Source organism: Rhagoletis pomonella, unplaced genomic scaffold, assembly GCF_013731165.1.
Source record: "Rhagoletis pomonella isolate Grant_MI unplaced genomic scaffold, Rhpom_1.0 Rhpom_scaffold_00003, whole genome shotgun sequence".
NCBI lineage: Eukaryota > Metazoa > Arthropoda > Insecta > Diptera > Tephritidae > Rhagoletis > Rhagoletis pomonella.
The window spans coordinates 101552746-101576486 of NW_023458557.1; the positions used below are offsets into that span (position 1 = coordinate 101552746).

A 23741-nucleotide genomic window follows, 5' to 3' on the forward strand; every position below is an offset into this window, starting at 1 on the left:
TTTATTTTGAAATCAAAATATATTTAGAGGACTTTACTTGTTTTGGACCACCCTAATGTACATACATAAGTATGTATGAGCCGTTTATTTTGAAAGTGATATAAGTCATTTGATATTGTTTGACTTCGTCTGTTATTCGTTCAACGGTCAACGGCCAAAAGTAAAAACTTTTTTCATTAATTTATGACCGTAAAACCATTCACAGCTGTATTTAATTAAAAGTAACCATGCATTTAAGAGGTGGCCAATGGCTTATGCTGCTTTTAAAATAATTTAATAATTATTGCATTAATTTTCAGTTATTGCAATCAATGCATCATCAGCAAATAACTTAAAAATTTTAGTATGCATAAGTTCTTATGTTTTTCATATAGCAATATGTTTCTTTTATCTTCTGTAGGCTTGGCCCGTGTGACCTACCAGATCCTTGGGTATCAAACACCTCCAACAACAACAATAATAACAGTATCAGCGTTATTACCAACAACACAGGAACCTTATCCTTGTTATCAACATTGTCAACAAGTGCAACAACTTCCTCAAATACGGCTGCCCCTGTCAATATCGACAGCAACATTAACAAAACTTGTGTATTTTTCAAGAACAAGAATAATAGTACTGCAACCACTGCCCACAAATCGGCGATCCCTGACGGCAAGTCAACAACAACCTCTAGTAGCCTCATCTACAAGCTGCCTTTATTATCGCCAGCCGCTGCAACAGCTGCAGTTTCTGTTTCGAAAGCGGACAGCGGCAGCGTGGTAACGGCATCATTGGAGGGCCTAGCACCCTCGATACCGAGTGGTGCTATCCTCAGTGCTACCGGTACTGGTAGAGTAGAGGGCATTCCTGCTTTACTGTCAGCGGTGACATCCTCGTCTGTTTCCGGTAGCATCGGTGTTGTACAAACTACAGCTGCACCACTTCAGGCCAACAACAACACCCCTGACAGTAGAAACCAACTGTTATCGTTGCAGCAACAAGTACAATTACGGGCGCAGAACCAATTACTACAGCAAAGCGAAAACAAGCTCAATATTAACCCAAACAACAACAATACGTTATTGACTCACCACAGAAATAGCAGTAATTATAATACAAATTTGCGACAAAAAACTGCCCCAACTGCAAGTTTAGCCACCGTGTTGCAAAACTCCATCAATATGAATGCTGTAGCATCGCCGATCTCAAATAATTCAACTACGCCGACTCGAAAAGTTAGACGGAAAACTGATCCGAAAGCCAATTTGGTGAGTTATCATGCTTATATGTATGTATTAGAGGGCTGCATGAATGCATTCAAAGCGGCTTATGAATTATTCATATTAGGGCTGTGCGATTAATTGATTACTCAAAATTTTAATTAATCATAAAGTAAATAACTCAATTGTTCGATTAATTGGAAGTTATGATTACTCAAAAGTTCAGTTACTCGAGTAATCAAGATGTTTGATTAACCAAAAACAAAAATATTTGAGTAATTTGCTTTATGATTAATCAACATTTCGAGTAAAATGAGTAATCAACATTTCAACTCTTTACATCTAAAGTAGTTGAAGTTCCTTGATACTCTGAAAACATCGTTTCTGTTTTCAAAAATTGAAACGAAAAATGTTTTTCATATACAGAATGTAAAAAAGAAAATAAACATTTTCCAAAGCAAACTCTTTTAACGAGCAAAATTATTTTTTTTGAGTAATCATATTTCAATTAACTCGATTAATCATCGTTTTGAGTAATCAAAATCTTGATTACTCGAGTAATTGATTAACCAACTTGCTCGAGTAATCGAATAATCGCACAGCCCTAATTCATATACAAAACGAATGAAAGATTTTGGCTTAAAATTTTTTTGAATTTGAGTGAATAGCTGTTCTGATATTTGTGTCGACATTGCAACTCAAAATCACACACGCATTCCCATTTTCAATCTCAAGCAACAACAATTGCGAACAATTTAATTTTTTTATTCTCAATTTTTTATGATTTTAAAATGCTGGCAAATGTCAGAAAAAAATCATGGCCGACGAATTGAGAGAATGAATTTACCTTGTAATGTTTTTATCATGATTTGAATGTTTTCCATTCATTCATTCGCATTTTTCCATTTGAAGGTAGAAAATTTAAAACAAAATGTATATTCATAACTTACAAAATTCCAAACGCTGAGTGTTTTGTATGTACCATGATAAAAACATAACAAGGTAAAACCATTGAGAGGCCGTCTGACGTTTGCCAACAATATAATTGTATAGTTTACAGCTACAGTTTTTGGATATACATAATTACCAAATCATTTGTTGAGAGAAATATGTTTAGCTGACTTTTCTGGAAGTAAAAATTTGTTAGCGCCAAGGCATATTAAACTGGTAGTAGCATTAGAACAAAAACATCATTTACGCGTATTTTGGTGTTGCTTCTTGTCTCCAAAAATATCAAAAAAGTATTCTGTGTTTTTTTAATTATGGTGCGCCATGTTAAATAAAAAAAAATAAGAAAAAAATAGAAAATATAAACATTTTTGAAACTTTCTTTCTCGGTAATATTTTATGCTTTCAGGAGCATCGATCCATCGTTTTCAAGGCCCAAAAATCAGCGATTGTCCCCTAAGTTAAGTAGGGATGAAACGCTACGAGTAAATTCAAATATATACTCAATACTTTTCGATCGATAGCAAGTAATATGAATATGAAGGAAAAAATACACGCTCCAATTGCTCCACCAAAGCAGATTGAATTCTAACTCTCTTATTGCAGAAAATAAGCATACAAAAGAGTAAAATTCAAAGAGCTGATTAAAAAAAAATTCTTAGAAAAAAACTGAAATATGCCTGCAAATTTAAACGCCATCTTTGCATCTAATCTGGAGAAAAGAAGATGTCAAAAGAAAAATTATTCTAGTTGGCGGTGTCTAGATACTAGAAAATCTTTCATATTTTAAATGCGTTTTTAGTAAAATTTCATCCATATCATTTTGTAGTAAGGAGACATTTTTGAAACTATCGTATTTAAATCTTTAGCTCATAATATTAGTACATTTCCACCCCCCTGAAATCTTTGGAAAAGGCATACAAACTTTCTATCAGAAATATTGTATAAGCAAATTTTTTTCTTAAACGATATTAACTTTCCTATAATCTTTTCCAACAAATTTTCTGTGCTAAATACCATTCATTATTAAACATATAGTTTAGAGTTTAGGATTCCCAGATAATAGTTAACTTATGACATAAAAAACAAAATTAACCTATTTATTTCATAATCATAACCAAAAGTATCGATATGAGTAGGTATCGATACTTTAGATCCGATATTTTTCAGGTATCGGTATTTTTTTTCGATCCTACTTCTAGGTAGAAGTATCGCTACCTGCATGGTATCATTATTCATCTCTAGAGTTAAGCGAACGTTACAAAAGATGGTTTGCAATCGCTTCTTTTTTATGAAAAAAGCTTTCGCACGAAAATACATTTTAGGAACTTAGAATTTTTGTGAAAAAATAATAAACAATATTTGGCACGTTTAAATCAGCTGATCTAATGATACTACCTGTTCAATATACCTTGGTTAGCGCTATCGTAAAGTCACATAGTAGGCAGTCAGAAAGCATATCGCTAGCTTATAGTGAAAAGTTGATAACTCCTCTTTTTATGAAAACTCATATTTTGATACAGGAGGCTAGATAAATTAACAAGTAATTTTTAGCAAAAAAAACCGTGGTGCAAAGTTATGCGGTAACATACATAAAAAAAAAAAAAAAAAATTCCGACGAACTGATAACCTCCTCCTTTTTTGGAAGTCGGTTAAAAATGCATCGTTTCGAAAAGGGTAAAGGTCCTTGTTTTTATATTTTCTCGTTTATATTTAATGAAAAGAACATTTGCTAAGTCCAAAAAAACTCCGAAAATTCGATAAGGCCAAAATATTTCGAAATCTTTTAATAAAGATGAATCCCTCTGATTGTTATGAAGTTTTGTTTGCTTTAAACAGGCAGAATATTGTATTCAAAGTTTTGCGAAATACTCCTCTCTCTCTGTACTCTCCTGTACAATTTTTAAATAGGGACTTAGCCACTTTGCACTCTAAGCTAGCGATATAAAACATCAAAATTCGAAAAAGTCAAATATCTACGTTTACAAAAATTGCAGTTATATCCTTCAGATTATCACCCTATGCTGTAATTCGTCGTACGTTCGATTTTGCTACCATTCATCGGCACGGGTAGCTCAACACCTTGGATTAAACCATTACACAAGTAGAAGGCACCAAAGGGTGACCCTGTTATACTTGCTTTATTTCTTCGATAGAGATTTGCAGTTGTGCATACGCCTAGAAGTACATAGTTTCAAAACAGTCCAAGGCTTTTAATGGTGTATGAATCGTTGCGATTTACTCTCTGCAAGTGTTTGTTGAGGCTCGTTTAAGGATAATTTCGGTAGCGTTTTGTCTGAGCTTTATGATAGAATTATCATAGAATGGTTTTAAAACCATCAAGTCCTTGAAGGTATCCGCGACTTATGCCCATTAAGCTGCTGAGATGCAAATTGCTCCAGCAAGCCTCATTGTCAATTAGTATGGGCTAGAGGTGGTATACCTGTGATGATTCTGAGCACTTTTGTTGGGCAGGTGCGCCTCGCTCCTGAAATGGCTGCACAGACCAATCGGTGCTTGACTTTTTTTTGAATACATAATATTTATTTAATCGGTTTCATCACTGTATCTCTGATAGCTTTATTAGTAGCAGCTATGGATGTGACTTCCAGTTAAGAATTTTTTTGAGCGTCTCCCCTAGTGATGGTGGACTTTAGTGGCTGTAGTAATCATCCTTTTCAGAGCACTATTTCTCAGCCAGTTTTAAGGCTGCCTTCAATGTAAAGACGAAGATGAGTAGCTTATCTGCTTAGCCAAAGCTTAAAACTGTTGCCTTCTAGTTCCGCTTTTATATTTCTGGATTCAGCATGCTTATGATGCATGCAATTAATATATTAGGAATATTTTCTTATCATGACCTGGAATTTAGCTTCGTATGATGTAGTACCAAACGCAGCTAAAATGTCAAGGAACTCGCAAAGGGCTATCTGTTTATATTACAATGCGTTTTGCAGTAATATTTAGTAGATTTCCCTGATTGATGTTGGCCATCTTACAAAGGTTTGACCTTTAAGTATATACATACATATGATGTAAGAAATAATTATCTTATTATACCCAATTTAAAAAAGGTACCATATCTGCAACTTAGTCAGTGGCGGATTTAAATATTTGCCGCCCCTAGGCAATTCATAACTTGCCGCCCTTTTTTCACGAAAAAAAAAAAATAATAAAATCGCTCATCCGGAAGATTTTTTGACCTCGCGCAAGACAAACAGAAGACCATACACAGATACACTGCCTAATTTGACATACGACGGAAGCTGACCTTCAGATTATTCACGTTATGATACACTTATGAAAAACTGGTCTGCTTGGAATCAAGAATTTTCTCGAAAATGTATGCTCGTTTTTCGGCAGTGTTGTCAAGTGTGGTAACCTTTTAGATGATTCTCGTTCTCGGGGCAGCGTGTCGGCTGTTTCTTTGCGTCACGCGCAGGCGCGCCGTCAGGTTTCTAAGCCGCGTGAATGAAAGTTAAATGGAAATTTCAACGACTGCTATACTAAGGAAAAATTCGCAGCGTAATTCTAATTTTGAATTGTATTGAATGAGATGAATCATTAATAATATTTTACAGACACAAACACAATTTCAAGTGCAGCTGAATCCAAATAAATTTTTTTCTTTTAATTTAGCTGTCTTAAATTTTGCCGCCCCTTAATTCTGCCGCCCTAGGCTTCAGCCTATGTTGCCTGTACGATAAATCCGCCACTGAACTTAGTACCAGTGTACCAAAATGCGTTTACGCGTTTAGATGAATTGCCCTATTAAATTAGGCTTGTTCGATGAGTGCACTCAAAGTGTGGAACAGTGCAGTGCATAACAATGTTTGACATTTGTCAGAGCAGACAAGTCAAAGGTCTCGGAAAACGAAAGCAGTATTACTTACTGCCGGTTACATCAGTCAGTATTCATATTAAATTCCAATTGAAAAAATGTTTTGCTCAAATGCAGTTTTGCAAGTAAAGTTACCGCCAACCAAAAAAAATGTTTTCATCTGATTTATTTTAGTTTGGAAAGTTTTTATTTCTCACGGACGTAGAAATTTTACTAATCGTTTACGTTTTTAAAATCTCTCTAGCCACAATCGCAGATTAATAAATGCAACAATGAGAAGCGGCGCCGTGAACTGGAAAATAATTATATTGAGCAATTGTCCGAGTTTCTGCAACTCAATAAACGTGGTGACATGGCCTCAACGAAACCGGACAAAGCAGCTATATTGAATCAAGTGGTCAAAACGGTAAGTCGAATAAGATATATTAATTTTGGAAAAATTAATATAATTTATGCCGAATTTCCACTAGGCATTGAAATGAATAAAAAATGTATGCCATTTAACAAAGTTACATCTGGAAATGAACTTAATGCCTATTTTTTAACATAATGACACGATTATTTTTTAGTGCCCGACTTTGTCATTTTGCCTAGTGGAAATGCAGCTTTAGGAAAAATTTAGTTTCCACACCTATTATTAATTAAGTTGCATAATTTTCGAAATACTGTGTATGAGAGAGATAGTTGATAGTAAAATTTGAATCTATGGAAACAGTGATTAACCACTGTAGTTGCGAAGATAACGTGTTTGAAGACAAACTATGTATGTAGGTAATCCCTAAAGCGTTAGGTGGAATTAGAGGTCTCCTAGTTGTCCGGCTGAGGACATAACGTATTAGTCTGTGTGTCCACCGCGCTTAGATGAGGTTTCCCAACGCTGCTGCCACATTGAGATGCTCTTATTCTTTTCTTCCGTCATTCGTCAGCGGATTTTTTGTAAAATTTTATTACGTTACGCAATTAAAAGTTTAATTGCAATTACTGTTTTTATCAATTAACAAGATCATTAAAAAATTAATTGATTAACGCCCAACATTGCCCCCACCTTAACCTTAATACTTCCTCTAACTTTTCTTGTACTTATGAGCAAAACTTCTGTTTGTGCTCAGCAAATTTAAGACACTTCGCACAGTGTAGCATTTTTCTAGTCTAGAGGAACTTTATTCAAAAAACTATATAGTGGGTACTAATGGACGGGGTTTACTTACACCTGTGTGGAGTTAAGTTATGATACCCATTTTGTAATAATTGGTTAACTTTTTAAATACTTTGAACTTAATTTCGGAAAAGTTAAGCCTTATTGTACATTTACAATTTGACACCTCACTTTCGATAATCGAACGAAAGGTACGGATCTGAGCGTATTAATTATTAGATAATTTTAACTTAATTGTTCAACTTTCTTTTCGAAAAAATAAAACCAGTTTGCACATCTACAGGCCAAGCGCTTTCATTTGACACCGCATTTTTGAAAATCGAGCGAACGGTGCAGATCTTTTATCCTGGACAAAAAATCTTCGCGTATTATATACAGTGACTGAAATAAATGACCACGTGTTGTTTTTTTTAATATTCGTAATATTTTTCCAGCTAATTTTTTTTTGTTATTTTTATATATAAAAATATCGTCTAAGCTTTAACCTTCTTCTTCTTATTTGGCGCTGTAACCGCCTAAGCGATTTTGGCCGAGTTCAACAAAGCACGCCAGTCGTTTCTTTCTGTGCCAACTGGCGCCAATTGGAAATGCCAAGTGTAGCCAAGTCCTTCTCCATCTGGTCTTTCCATCTCAGTGGGGGCCTCCCTCTTCCTCTGCTACAACCAGCGAGTTCCGAGTTGAATACTTCCTCTGCTACAACCAGCGAGTTCCGAGTTGAATACTTTCTGAGCAGGAGCGTCGGCGTCCATTCGAACGGCATGACCAAGCCGGCGGAGCCTCTGTATTTTAATTCGCTGCACTATGTCCATGTCGTTGTAAAGCTCATTCAGCTCATCGTTCCATCGTCTGCGGTACTCACCGTCGCCAACGCGTAATTGCCCGTAAATCTTCCGCAAAATCCTTCTCTCGAACACTCCAAGAGCCGCCTCATCGGATGTTGTCATTGTCCATGCTTCTGCGCCATATACCAGCACGGGCATGATGAGTGACTTATAGAGTGTGGTTTTCGTACGTCGAGAGAGGACTTTAGTCCTGAATTGCCTACTCAGTCCAAAGCAGCACTTGTTGGCAAGAGTGATTCTGCGTTGGATTTCCATGCTGACATTATTATCGGTGTTAATGCTGGTTCCCAAGTAAACGAAATTCTCTACTTTATCGAAATTACAACTGTATAAAATGTTTAAAACTGTAATGTGAACTGTGTGAAATGTTTAAACGCTTATATTTTATCACCTACTTCACCGATTTGAAACCTGATAATTTTTGGATAATCTATGGAGCTTGCACTTTAATTTGATATAAAACTCAATTCTGTGGCTACTCCAGATCGCCCTAACTAAGTCGTATGACTGAGCAATTATATATAGATGCAGAGTTAAGTCTCGTAAAAAAAACTTTCAAACTTGATTTCCCAAAATTTTCATCTTAACACATTCATGTTTTTGCCGATTTGTTTTACAAAAATTATTTAAAAACCAGACGTCTCGGTTGCTCAGCAAACTGGTTAATCGTTTCTGCAATTATTATACATTGATTCTCTAAAGCAAATTTTCAATAAGAAATTATACTGACAATTTATTAAAACTAGTAGTAAGCCCCGAAATGTGGGTGAATGCAGTAAAGAAATACTTACTTATATTAAAAATTTAGATTTAAGTATATAATAAAACGTGATACTCATGAATATACTTCAGTATTTAGCTCAAGATTTATTAAAATAACTTCGTGACAGACAACAATTAATCTTGTATTGCTAGAGACCTGATAACCCAGGGTAATTTTTAAGTTCTTAAGGGAGCTTACTCTACTCAAAGCTTCGAACAGCGGGCCGCGAGAAAACAGTCATCTTTAAGGTATAGTCCAACCTTGCACAATATCTGGCCAAGGGCTTTATTAGTCGTAATCTGAAACGCAATAATTACTGAAAATTGGCGCCGTTTATGGTGAAAGGCATTTAGTATCACACTTTTAAACTAAAGCTTTCTTAACCCTTTCAGTACAAAAATTCAAACAATGATTCTAAAGATTTTAACATATGTATACCGGCTAATTTTGGATCGTTCATTTTAAAAATCACATCAAAAATGTCTAAAGCTTTGAGGTTTGCCGTCATTTAGGGTCCCTTATAATGGTCAGTGAGACCATAGGTGTTTAAAAAAAAATGTGATCCCAGAAATTTTTATTTTTTTCTTTCGTGAAATATATCGCTAGCTTAGAAAGAAAAGTTGCTAAGTCCCATTTTAAAAATTTTACAGGAGAGGAAAAAATCTTTCTATAGCCATTTTCTTTAACTATTTCGCAAGACTTTGAATCAGACATTTTGCGCGTTTAAAGCAAAGCAAAACTCCATAAGAATCAGAAGGATTCGATATTTATTTAAAGATGTCGTATTATTTTGTCCTTATCAGATTTGTGGTGCTTCTTTTGGACTTAGCAAATTTTCCTTTTATTGGTTATGAAGAGGAAAAAATAAAACAAGTACCTTTATAATTATCGAAACGATGCGTATTCAATTTCTCTAGCCTCCCATATCAAAATATGAGTTTGCATAAAAAGTGGACTTAGCAACTTTTCACTCTAAGCTAGCGATATTTCAAAACTATGAATAATACGTAATACCTTTTCCGAATCTCAATTCCACGGAAAATTGTTTAATGTTTTTCAATAGACTATATTGCTCACTATCGACTTTTCTTCCACGTTTGAAATTTGTGACAAACACGGTCAACTGCAACTGCAGCTTGCACTTTAATTTGATATATAGCTCAATCTGTGGCTGCTACAGATCGCTTCAACTAAGCCGTATGGCTGAGCAATTATATCGCACATTTAATAATATAACGAAGTATTTCAAAATTTCCATTTTGTGGGAAAACGCAATCAAAGTTTTATCAATTCATACAGTTGGTATATAAAAAGACAGATGGAAAGACACATATCTTCGCCATATTTAGGAAGTTTGGCTATCTATTAGACTGAACGTATTTTACTTATCAAGCTTATGAATTGCATAATTAAATCAGCAAAAAAGTAAATTTTGAGTTACATCTCTATATTATTAAACCGATAAACGATATATAGATACGCTGGAAAGTAGTTAAGAAAATGTTTAAATTTATATTTTATCACCTACTTCATCGATTTGAAATCTGATTATAGCTTTCATGAGCATGAAATGGTATCATAACTTTGGTCAGATGTTTGTAAGTACCAGAATAAGAAGAGATAGAACCATGAAAATGTGTTCCTATGTTTATGATCAGAACATGGAGCTGAGCCGATTTAGCCATGTCTGTCTGTCCGTCTGTTTGTATGTTATCTAGTCTCTCAGTTTTCGAGATATCCGACTGAAATTTGGTGAATGTAGTTTTATAATGTATTTATAATTTGTCGGAACCGGAAAAATCGGACCACTATAACATATAGCTCCCATACAACTGATTGTTCAGATATGAGATCTTTCGTTATAACTCCTCCATTTATGCAGCTAAGAACATGAAATTCGGCACTATTTTCACCCATTATCAACAGAATACTTACATTAAAAATGACTAAGAGCGGGTCAGTATAATCTATAGCCTCCATACAACTCATTGCTCGGATATAGGGTTTTACTTTAAACCTCTTTTACTTAGGCAGCTAAAACCGAGAAATTTCGTGAGCTATTTTCTAAATAATCACACAAAATCTACTGAGAAAATCATCAAGATCGGTGCTGTATAAACTTCATCTCCTATACCACTGATAGTTCAGATGCAAGTTTTTGCGATATAACTCCTTTATGTAGGCAGCTAAAACCATTAAATTGTGCTACCGGTTTACATACCGAAAAGCATTGAAAACACAGCATTGAAAATCACTTCGATTAATACTTTATAAAATATACATACCTATATTCCATACCTCTGAATGTTTAGATATGTTTTTTTTTTATATATGTAACCCCTCTATCTAAGTATGCTGCGAATATAAACAATTTGTTTAACTCCAAAAAAACTAATTTCAAATGCAGTAATATGTTATGTAATATGTGTGTATTTACTGTAAATTTTGCGTTTACATAAATTGCTAGTCTAGTTAGATAATAACAATGCATTGAGCCATTTGAAATATGCGTCCAGGTATGTTCTTATGTACTATTTATATATATTTGCGTAAAGCTTTCAAAGTAAATGTTAAATCGTGTGTCATGATTCATTAATTTTTGTTTAAAAACTATCTGCAAATCTGTTAATTATTTGTTTGTTTTTAGTACCATTTATGTAAGTTTTTATTCCAGTTCCTTGTCCCTCCTTCTTCCTCTCAGAGTGTTTTATGGCCGCGCTGGTCACAGTGTTTAGTCATTTATTTTAGAGATTTTTTCGCTTGCACACATGTTTTGTCGTTCACGTTCGTTGGCTTTATTTGGCTCTAGTACCGATTTGCAGTTAACGAATCGTTATTGTTCGTTCATTGTTCGTTCCTCTTAACATGTTCCATGTTTATTCTTCTTTCCGCTTTACCGATTTGTAAAAGTCAAAATTAAAGTGCAAAGCAGACTATCTGATGTAGACCTAACTAAATGGCAAGGGAAAAGCAGTGAATGAAATGAGCAACAACCAAACAAACAGATCAACGAACAACATACGTTCGACAGCATTTACTGTGCGCGCTTGGGGGTGCAAAGGTGTCTTTTCATAATTCTCATTGTATTTTTGTGATGTCAAGTTAAAATTTTTGCAGAAATGTAGTTTAGACTCGTTGACTCCCATTTCGATTGCTGAGTCTGCAATTTTTCTCGCCGATCATACTAGCAAAACCGAAACCTTTGAACCACTATTGGATTTGTACATAATATTTTAATACTAACGACTTTTTATTGGTCGCCCCATTGCGTTTTTCGGGGTTTTTGGCGAACCTATAAATTACAGTTGCGATGAAAAAATGGTTAAATAAACAATTGGGTATTATTATTGGGAATCTCCTGCAGATAAACAGAGTTTTCTGGTAGAAACGTATTGATTTTTAACTATTCTATACCATTTCTACTAAAAGTTGTTTTTTCCCCATATAAAATACATGGAAAACTTTAGGCGCTTTGAGCGACCTCTAAATATTTTTTGATTTCAAAATAAAAAATATGGGTATACTTTTTTCGATATAGAACAATCCCAGGGGGTGAGAGCATTACAATTCCGACTTTACTTTTTCACATGCATTTTGGGACCACCCTAATGCACATAGTAGTATGTCTTCAGATCAGTCGCTATCATGATTGAATAATAAAAGGTTTTACAAGGTGTCTCCCTCATACACTACTGATTGACTCAGTAGTATAAGCAGAAAAAACATAGTCGAAATCTCTTTCGGCGACCGCACCTCGTCGGATACAGAGCGATGCGCTATCTATTTTAGCCGACAATTTACAGTACACTAAGCGAAATAGCTATATGGGCACTCAAACAAATAAGTTTTTTTTTTATAATAAAACAATCATTGTTAGATCTTTTTATCTTTCAACAAAAATTAACAAAACGATAGCAAGAATAAAATATGTTAAAGGTATTACTTCAGCCTTTTATTGTAAAAATTTAAACTTTTTAAAGAGCGTAAAAGGAAATAGATATATGGGACAAAATTAATATTGAATTCATTCTTAAGAAAAAGAATATAAAATAATATTCAATAGCTTGTATGTCCTCCGTTGTTTATTGTGACTGATACTAGCCGGCGTGGCATGGAATTGACGAGTGACTGAAGGACACTTAGGTCGATTTTTGCCCATTCTTCTTGAATAGCTTTTTTGAGCTGCAATAGGGTATCAAATTGGCGTCCACCTTTATAAACTTGTTTGCTAAGAATGCTCCAGAGACTCTCCATTGGATTTAGGTCTGGACTAACTGCAGGCCACTTCAGCACAGGAATATTTTTCGACGCGAAAAACTCTTTTGTACGCTTAGCACTATGGATTGGAGCATTATCCTGTTGATACGTCCAAGACTCACCGTGAAATTCTTCGGCAAAATTCAATAAAACGTCATCCAATACTTCAATGTAATTTTCTGCGTTCATCTTATGAGAAATAAAACAAATTGGCGTCTTGTCGCGGTAGCTAAAAGCAGCCCAGGTCATAAGAGAGCCACCGTGGAAGTTTCGGGAGTGGCGGATTTGTCGAGGCTCACGAATATCTCTCCAATACTTTTGACAACCATCTGGCCCATCGAGATTAAATTTTTTTTCATCGCTAAAAAATGATGGATTGCCATTCATCATCCCAGAACTTATGATTATCGGCGAATTCGAGCCGAGCTGCCTTGTGGCGTGGCGTAAGCTTTGGTTTAGCCAGTCGATTTTGGTATTTTAAATTGGAATCTTCACTCAAAATTTGCTGTATTCTTCTCTTCGTAATATTGAGAGAAAGTTCATTTCTAATTTGGTTAGGGCTGATGTTTTTATTGACAGCCAACCGTCTTATCTCTCTCTTACACCTGTCGTCAATCTTAGGTTTCGGACCAGTTCTTTTAGTTTTTCCGTACCCATCGGGATTCTTCAAAAAATTTTGGATGGTATTTTTATTTCGTTTTACTTTTAGCGCTATTTTGCGAACTGAGACTCCCGATTCACTATAAGCTAGAATACTAGCGCGCTCCTCAGTAGATAACTGCGTTCCTCTTGGCATAGTGTCCTAAAAGGTTATTTTCCCAGCATGAGCATTATTTATTTCGTAATTAAAACTACTCAACTTTCCTTAAGGAGTCTTTAAAATTGTTAAATTTGTATAAAAATATCACGCAATTTCCACGACAAAAAATAAAGTGTTCACGGATGCGCTTGTTCCTTATAACTATTTCCTTCTAGAAACTCAAATTTCAAGCAAAGCTCAAACGTAACGGAACTTGAAGCGAAAGAGTAAATAATTTAAAACTACCGCTAGTACGTGCATACATTTGTGTGTATTATAAGGCGACTCAAGAAAATAGTATGCAGATATTTTAGAAGAAAAATCAAGAACTTGGTTTGTCCCATATAGCTATTTCGCTTAGTGTACATCATCCGGCGGACAAACCCAAACGTAGAGTGACCAGAAGTCTGCACAAACTGCCAACGCCGACTGCGCCTCTTGATTTCACTTTCGGTGAATTTCAGGTAGCCATCAGGAAGGCTAAAGCCGCCAAAGCCATGGGACCCGACGGAATATGCACGTTGATGCTGAAAAATGTGGGTCCTACTGGAGTAGATTATTTGGCCAAGGTCCAGAGCCTGTCAATGGCCACTCTCGTCATTCCAGACATCTAGAAGATGGGGAGAGTGGTCCCACAGCTCAAACCGGGGAAGCGAGGCAATAAAGGGGATTCTTATCGCCCGGTTTTTTTTCTAATAGCCATCGCCTCTTGGCGGGCAATGGCAAACCTCCGACTGTATTTGACAAAACTATTTGAACAGATTCATGTTGATGGATTTGTACACCACTTCGTATCTACTAGGGGCCACTGTTAACTAATCTTCAGTCAGGTTTCAAAAATCCAATATGGCGGACAAATTTATTGAATTCGCTCGAAACTGGTTACTCGGGGGTATTTGGGGTCGCTGATTACGAATCTGGCCATGAATTTTTAAAATTAAAAATGGCGGAATAATTTTTGAAAAATTATTGAATTCGCCGGAAATTGGTTAAATAATGGGTCCATAATGACGGCTACCTAATTTAAAAAGTTAGTCGATTTTAATAGAACATAGTGAAAATTAAGTTCCTCTTGAATTAATTAAACAAGTTTGGCTATAATTTTCTGTATATGTGTAGTTTATATGTTTGATAATAATAATATGTCAATAGATTTTTGGCAAACTTTGGCAGAAATTTTTTCTACCATTTTTAGATCTAATATAATTACATTTTACCTATGGACATATACTTACCAAAATGTATTTCACTATTATAAAGGGCGAACACACCAAAACTGCGACACTTTGGGAAACTTATAACTCACCTAAAAAGGTTTTAATATTTTAAAACTCAAATGCCATGAGTAGTTTCACGTAGAAGAAATTTCATTTGAATTTGATTTCTAGTTAAGTTAAAAATGGCAACCGAGTTAGAAACGAGGTAAATTATTTTGCACGAGTTTATAAATAATCCGGCCTTAAGTGCGCGTAAAATTGCTAAAAATCTAAAATTGCACCATTCGACAGTTTGCAGGATTTTGAATCGGTACAAGGAAGGTCTGGCAGTTACCAGAAAACCTGGAAGCGGGGGTGAGCATGGTCAAAGAGATAAAAACAGTGCTCGGAAGGTCCTCAGTGCGTTTTCGCGAGATCGGAAGATTTAGTCGCGTTCTGTTGCAAAATCTGTTCGTAAATCGCAGTCTTTCGTACAAAAGGTAAAGCGGAAAGCTTCATTTAGAAGTTTTAAAGCTCAAACAGCGCCAGATCGAGACGCAAAGCAGAATGTTACAGCTAAATACCGAGCCGGCAATTGTATGAATCCCAAATTACAAAATACAAATGCATTGTTATGGACGACGAAACCTACTGCTTTCAAAATTTCAAATATATTGGTGGTCAAGATTTTTATACTGCTGCAAGTCGTCAAGATGCCCCTAAAAGCTGTAAGCTGAAAACGAAGTCCAAATTTAAAAAATTTTAAAATAAATGGTGAAATCTTGCAAATATATGAGTGTCGTAAAGTTATGATAAGAACTATATGTATGTATGTATGCATATCGAATCAACCTTTTTGATACTACTTTTTGTCTATTTCCGCGGTGAATGTAGCAAATTTCACATTCAACTGTGTAACCAGACATTCGTAGGGGGATAACAGCAAAATGCGTAGAAAAAGCGCTTGCCGCGTTAGTTACCGGTATCGCTAAGGAATTATACTATATGAAATTTTCGGGATAATTATCGTGCATCTAGCCTCGAAGATAATTATCGAAAGGTAATATTTATACCGCTATTGCATAATTGTTAGCTCGATCTCCGAGAAAGATTGCCGAAATATACATTACATAAACATTTTTGAGTTGAACTATTACTTCCATACATATAAAATTAGGGAATATAATACGGTACAAAAAGACGCTTTCAGTTTGGAAGGAGAGTATAAAATGTGGTCAGAACGATGAACAAATGAGGTAAGCGAAAAGCCATACCTAAAATCAGCAGCAGAAGTTGTTGGTAAATGGGACGACGAATATGCTTTTCCGTTGATAAACAAACTTCTCCGCATTCTGACTACACTTCTAGCTAGTAACGCTTCATAGTACCATGAATGAAAAAAATACTGATAGGTCTAGCACTTTTACACGTACGCTTAGGGCCAGTTTTTCAGTGCACGGTCGTGGTTTAAACTTAGTTTAAACGCCCGAGCTGGCTGCTATAAACTAAGATTAGCCAATCAAATGTCAGTCAGCTGTTGATTTTAAACTCAGTTTACGTAATCTAAGTTTAAACTGCCACTTAAACTGGCCCTTAGATATTGAAATTGACACTGAACGGATAATACATAGATTCCCAAAAGGAAAGCGCAAAATTGAGTTAGCAATTTAAATTATTATAATCAAAATTCCGAATAAGTTGTTAAGTTACTCAATTACATTCCTCATTTGACAAACATTATAAGCAAAAAATAAGTATTTAATAAACCCAGAGTATAACTTTTTATCTTGTGCTTTTTTACAAAATAGTATAATTGTTTTATTACATGGGATTCTGTAAATGGCCCTTGCGCCAAATTCACAATATGAAACTTATTTAAAGTAAAATTATATCACAAAACAGTTTAATTCCGACTTCATAAAAATTAGTAGAACCTCTATTTGCGTGAAAAATAAATTAGGGTTCAAGCAGGTTAAATGCTTGTAGGTCACATAGCTTCGATTGGTCACTCCGATGTGAATCAAGTTAGATGCCTGTAATTTAACGTTATTCGACAAGTGTATCCGCCACTGCTCTGGTAAGTTCAGGGCCGTAGCGTTTACAGGTGTGTAATGCAAAAATTGGACATTCATGTAAATACTAGAGTGGAGGGGCCGTTCCTAAGAAATTATATTCGTACATAATAATCGATATTGTTATCGATATACATACTTATGGATATAATAAGATATTGTTAGATATATATTTATCCATATAACAATTATAACAATCGACATTGTTATTGATAGAAAACAAAATTTGTTTAAGTCGGGTTTTGTTATTACTCCTTCCTGGCGCAGACATTTTATCTTAATTTTTAGAGACTTCTACGTTCGGGACATGAGAAGACCCCTAGAATAATTCTCGGCAATATTTTAATTCTCTCGCGTTCTTCCAAACCTTCTTTTTGAACGGTCGCTCGATGTAAGGGCCAAAATAACCATTTCAGGCAGGAGCTGATGGGTTGAAATTGTTCTACGAAAATTTTTACCATAAAATTACACTATATACTAAATATATATCTTGAACTTTAATTTCGCTCAGACATTTATTTTAAAAATTTTTCTCTTTTTTGAAAACTACTTAGGGCGGAGTATGAAAACTTTAGTAGGCCATAAAATAAAAATACGAGCTAACTTTTGCAAATCCATTAAGCGTTTTATTACTGCTATACTTTTAGAAAATGTTAACAGTCCGGCTGGTTTCGGTTGTCGCGACGTGTAGTTCTTAAAACATATTGAACATGTTTTCATGTGTAATAAGTAGTTTGTAAGATGCAGCTCATCTTGATGATAATATGAAACCAAACAAGAGGTGGGAATATCATCTTTTGATTAAACACTGCTCATATACATAAGTATATATGTACGTATATAGATCTAGTAAATCGAAACATTGTTTTTTACAGTATCGTGAATTTTGTGACAAAGGCCAAAGTCGTGATATTTCCTCTTCTACATCAACAACCCCTTCTTCAGTGACCAACGCAACGCTACCGAATAACAATAACAACAACACGAACTCCACTTCATCCATTAAGAACAATAACAACAAAAATAATGCAACCTCAACACATTGTCCACGTTGTGCGACCGACAATTGTTCCATACATCCCGTTCAACAGGGTGACGTCTCATCGACGGAACCTCCACTGCCGGAGCCGTCACTATTAAATGGGCAGGTGCCAGAAATATCTGCCTACTTTGAGGCTCTAGAACATTATCTTTCTTCGGTTGATTGGGTGCTCTTGCAAGTCACAGCGGACGGCATTATCGAATCGTGCACGCAGAATATACGCGAACTTATTGGATATGACAAGCAAGACTTATATCGTAAACCACTTTACCATTTTTTAAATCCTGGTGACCATGCGAAGCTCGATCCAATAATAAATAATATGCCGTATGGTGGTGGCGGTGACGGCAACACAAGCGGTGGCGTTGGTGGCATTGATTGTGGAAGCGTCTGGGCGGATCAGGATGATGGAAACAGCGGTACCAGTTCCCAACATTCGACTGCAACGTTCGGACCAGGGGGTCCTAAGGCAAAACGTAATGTAGCTGCGAAAGTACGAATGCTAGTCAAAGATATGCGTTCGGCTACGCAAACAACAGCTAGTGCTTCGATGACCCACCAGAACGATGCAATGGACCAAAAAACTATCCGGCAGCATATACAATTTGAGAAGTACGAGGAAGTTATGCTGCTGGCAACACCGATGAAGGGTAGGTTGTTAATTTATACGTTATATATAATTCCTGTCCATCAAGTATTATTTTAGATGATGGTGATTCAACCTCGTCTATCTTGTGCTTAATCACAAGGCCCGAAGACGAGCCAGCTATACAACAAATTCAACCGCAGCCTATCGAGCATTTGACATTTAAACTCGACGTTCATGGCAAGATTCTCAATTTAGATGCTACCGCCCTTCGCGAACCATATCGCCAGCATCTCAGCAGTTGGTTGGGACGTCTTTTGCAGGATATTTGTCATCCACAAGATCTAATAGCGCTCAAGACGCACTTGCGAGAGGTACAGGAGTCTGCTACATCGGTGCATCTGATGAATACGCCAGCTGCGCAGTCACCCGGTGGTACTCCTGCAACGCTCATTAATCCTCCCATCGCGAATGTTATGTCACGTCCGTTCCGATTGCGACTCGGTGCACCAGATGTTTATGTACATGTAAAGGCCAATTCACGACTTTTTCTGAATCAATCGCAAACTGAGGGTGATTATATCATGTCCTTACAAACAATCCTTAATTCGGATAACGATGTTGTTGGTGGAACTGTAAACAATAGTTTAAACATTAGCAGTATCGGTGGCGTTGGCGTTATGCCGCCTAGCGGCTTGTCTGCAATGGCATCCAGTCCTTCGCTTGTCTCACCACTTTCGCTGCCGTTAGACTCTCTTGTGAACAGCAATTCGTCCTGTTCTTCGACTTCGGCTTCGGCTTTGATGGGAGTAGCCACCAGTACCCACTTGCTTGGAGGATTAGTTGGTGGCGGCGGAATGCCACCACATACCACGCAAACCACCAACGTAGGCGGGCCCCTAATGACGTCGGCGGTTATAAATGGGACTGGTAATGGACCACAGCGAAGTAATACAGTTGCAGCAACATCGGCATCCACTTCGAATAATTCCACACTCGTCAACTCGTTTACAGCATCACCTGCTGGCCCCGAAGCAACTATCTTCTATAGCGCCGATCCTTTCGATTTTGACTTGGCACATTCCAGTTTTGAAATGGACGCAACTGGCTGGACCGACTCGCGTCCAAATTCTCGCGCCTCTGTCAGTACGCCAGTGAGTACTCCCCGACCGCCCTCGGCCGGACATGGCTTTAGTCCAGCGGTCTGTCCTTCACCGTCGACACCATATCAACTATCGTCACATTCAGCCGCAAGTCTGCCTTCACCGCAGTCAAATACAAGCCAACCATCATCCGCTGGTCCCGGTGGTGCAGGTGGCCCTTTTGGCTTTGGTTTTCCGGCTTTCGACACAAGTGATAAAAATAGCGAAAAGGAGCATATTAATACCAGCGGCAACAGCAACACTAGCATAGGTAGCAGCAATCCCGGGCAACAGGGGGGTCAAATTGTTGGTAGCGGTGGTGGAAATTTACCAAATGGTGGCCCCACATTACTGACCACGGTTAGCAATATAGGACAGTCACTTGGACAGCCTACACCTCCACAGCCTGAGTCGGAGCGTTTGAGACATTTGTTAACAAATAAATCACATTCGATGTCCTCATCGATACATCCAGCCGACAGTGATAAAGACCACATAAATATGCGGCATAAGGTAAGTTATAATAAAATGCCTTAAGTCGTAGGAAGTAGCCTTTCGTAAAATATCAGCTCATTTTCATGCCGTCTTTTTGGTGTCTTAAAAGTTTTACAATCAGGGTCTACTGAATTCCGATGATGATAAGGATGGTGGCGGCGCCGGCGGTAGCAACAGGGGTTCCTCCGGCATGTTTAAAATGGGCGCTGCGGGTATAACGAGCGGCCGCCTTTTTGGTGGTGTCGCTATGCCAAAATCTACAAACTCCAGCAATCCCATGTTACTGTCGGTAAGTAAGGCCCCACCATCCCTTAAAATCCACTTGCCTTAAAACATACACATACATATAAATGTAATTGCACGAAATATGCAGGATATTTACTTTTTTACTTCAAGCAATTGTTTTGTTCTTATTTATCTTAAACACAGCTGCTTAATGAGAAATCAGAAGATGACGATGGAAAAAGTCGTCAAAGTGAATTGATGCGTCAGTTACAAAAAGACGATTGCCATTATGGCCAATCGCACAGTCATGGTCATGGACCGCATCATTCCAAAGACATGTCGCAGGAAGATTTGCTGAAAAGTTTGAAATATCAGGGCGATCCTACAACACGCAAACGTTCGCTAAATGAATCGGACGACGGCATATCAGCAAAGCGAGAGAATGATCGGCCGTCCAAACTACGTGAAAACAATAAAATGCTCGCCTCACTGCTGGAGAATCCACCAAAGAATCCTATAGTGACTGTACCCCCTCAGGTAAAGACTATTCCAGACATTGCTCCCACAGCAAGTCGCGTTAGCTCATCTCTCGGTGGTATTGGCGTCTCGGCGCCGAGTAACTTAGGCGGCATGCCATCAAAAAGCGCCTCAATGACAACGACCTCAGCACCTAGTGCCAGCAGTACCACCATTGGCGGTGGAAGGGGAACTGGTTTACGTAAACAATTTCCCGAAGCCTACCTCACGCTGCATCAACAGCAACAACAATGTTTAAGCGGAATTCAACGCACTCCGCAACAACCGCTATCACAACAATCTCAGGCGCAGATGAACTTTTCATCAACGGAAGCGTTCGGAACACCTCCACACCACACCACAGCTACCTCAGGCACGGCCATTGTCACAGCGTCTGCAGCGATATCCCAACCGAACTCGCAATCGGCGGCGTTGAGTGGCGCCGATGGCGATTCAGAACTGTCTAAAATTTTAGACAGTGTTATGGATTACGTTTCAGACGATGGCCCCTTTGTGTCGACACCAACTCCCACTGCCATGGCCGGACTGACGCAACAGGAGATTAACGAACGTATGGCAATCAATGCAATACAGAACTCATTGATGGTGGAAACATCTCAACTGCAGCAGCAGCATCATCAACAGCAATCGCAACCACCAGCCTATCCTGGCAGTATGATGGGTAGCGGAGCTAGTGCTGGTTTGACCCAACAACAACAACATCAACTACAGCTACAGCAACTGCAATTATTACACAGGCAGCAAGGAGCTTTTGGTGGGAGTCAACAGCCATCGCAGGTTCAACAAATGCTTGAGATGTTACGAGCCAATCCCAATCAAGGCTTTCAACGACCACCACCAATGTATCCGACGGCGCGCAACCGAGGTCCTATGAACGCAGTTACGACGCCTGGAGGCACTGTTCTGCCAGCGCATCAACAATACCGCATCCGTCAACAACAGCAACAGCAAAAGGAAAGACTTCTCCAGCAACAACAGAAGCAACAGCTTTTGGTGCCAGAAAGTGCGACCGCGCGAACAGACCAGTTATGTATGTGTAAATGTACAACTATCGTTTAAAATTTATCCCGCTTATGTATCCTCTTAGGTCTAAATCCAAGCATTAACAATATTGGATCGCTGTTAAACAATACTGTGGCACCAAATGTCGCTTTGTCTCGCACCAACTTGCCACCTGATTCGCAGCTGAGTCCTAGTTTCGCGCAGAGTTTACTTCAGCAACAACAGCAACTCAGCCCAGGACAGCGTACTGCCTCATTCAGCCCCCAAGCAAATGCTGGTAAGAATCTGAACCAAAACTTTTTTTATTTCTTTAATAAATATATACATATTTTTCACAGGCTACGCGCAACAATTTTCGCAGAGTGGGCCACGACTATCGCCTCATCAGCAACAACAGGTGAATGTGCAACAACATCAGCAGATGGCTTTTCAGGTTGCCCAAGCGGCAAGTTCCAATTTAACAAACCAGCTTTCGCCACGCCAATCACCCTTCGGCGTTGGTCCAGGTGGAGGTACCGTACAATCACCCAGTGGAATGCCGAATACGTCTTCACAACAGTGGACCCCTGGTGCAAATGGTGTGGGTGCTCAAGGTCCGCAAATAAGTGGGAATGCGACAACACAACGTGGCCACACGCTTCAACAGCATAATCCAATGCTGAGCGCTCAGCTCCAAGTAAATAAATCGTAGTAGATATGCATATGCATTTAGGTCTTGTAAATCCTTTAAAATGTTGTCGTTTTTTCTATTAAAGCAGGGTGTTAGCCCCTATACGGCGCGCCCGTACCAAAGTCAACGGCGTGGCCTCCATTCTCCCAGTGGCGGAGGGGTTCCTGGGAACACAGTAGGAAGCAGTGGGGTCAATATCGGTCTTCAGCGACAAAATTCGTTTCAGAGTGGTGAAGCTGGCTCCCCATCTCCACAATCGCCTTATGGTGGGCCCAGTGCCGGAGCTTTCCAACGCATGCAACGGCAAAGCAGCGTACCACAAACTACCCAGCATTTACCTGGTACGTTTAGTTTTCTTAAAAAGTTATTTATTATTAAATTTTAAATATAAAGCTAGTTGTGAATCCCCAGTCATGTGTATAAATTAACCAGTAACTATATTGTGGATTGTATATTGTGTGTCGGCCGCTGTGGTGTAGTGGCAAGCAGTGCGGGCTTCCACTCCTCTGCGCCTGGGTTCAAACCCAGGTCAAAGCAACATCGAAAAAAATATAGAAAAAAGGTTTTTTTCTTAACAGCGGTCGTCCCTCGGCAGGCAATGGAAAACCTCCGAGTGTATTTCTGCCATGAAAAACAGCTTCTCATATAAATACAATCGCCGTTCGGAGTCGGCGTAAAACTGTAGGTCCCTCTTCTTTGTGCGCACGCCCCAAATCGGAGGAGAAGCTTGGCGAAACACTAACATATGTGTAAGCGCCAATCTATTATTATATTGTAGATCTGGTAGCTTAGAATAATTATGGCCAGGATTAACACAGAAAGGAAAGTACAAAAAACGGCAGAGTCACCTCATCATCGAAACAAAATGCCGCTCGGTATGAACCGGGAAATCCATCTGACGAAGATGACAAATTTTCTGGCCTTTCATTCAATACAAACTTGGGAGAAAACTGTTTCTGATGCTTTACT

The 23741-nt window shown here is 37.9% G+C and overlaps 1 protein-coding gene across 10 annotated transcripts in view; it reads left to right on the forward strand.

Annotated features, from left to right (window-relative positions):
- LOC118735995 (nuclear receptor coactivator 2) overlaps nt 1–23113 on the forward strand; it is a gene marked incomplete at its 3' end in the record, with an annotated part of 105787 nt that extends 82674 nt beyond the window's left edge. For 7 of the 10 annotated variants that reach the window (XM_036466093.1, XM_036466094.1, XM_036466095.1 and 4 more), the window contains 9 exon segments: nt 401–1250; nt 6233–6394; nt 17949–18765; nt 18822–20356; nt 20448–20627; nt 20768–22130; nt 22188–22379; nt 22441–22778; nt 22858–23113. In XM_036466093.1, the coding sequence (XP_036321986.1) occupies nt 401–1250; nt 6233–6394; nt 17949–18765; nt 18822–20356; nt 20448–20627; nt 20768–22130; nt 22188–22379; nt 22441–22778; nt 22858–23113 (5693 nt within the window). 10 annotated transcript variants of the gene reach the window in all.
- Between the last annotated feature and the right edge of the window lie 628 nt (nt 23114–23741).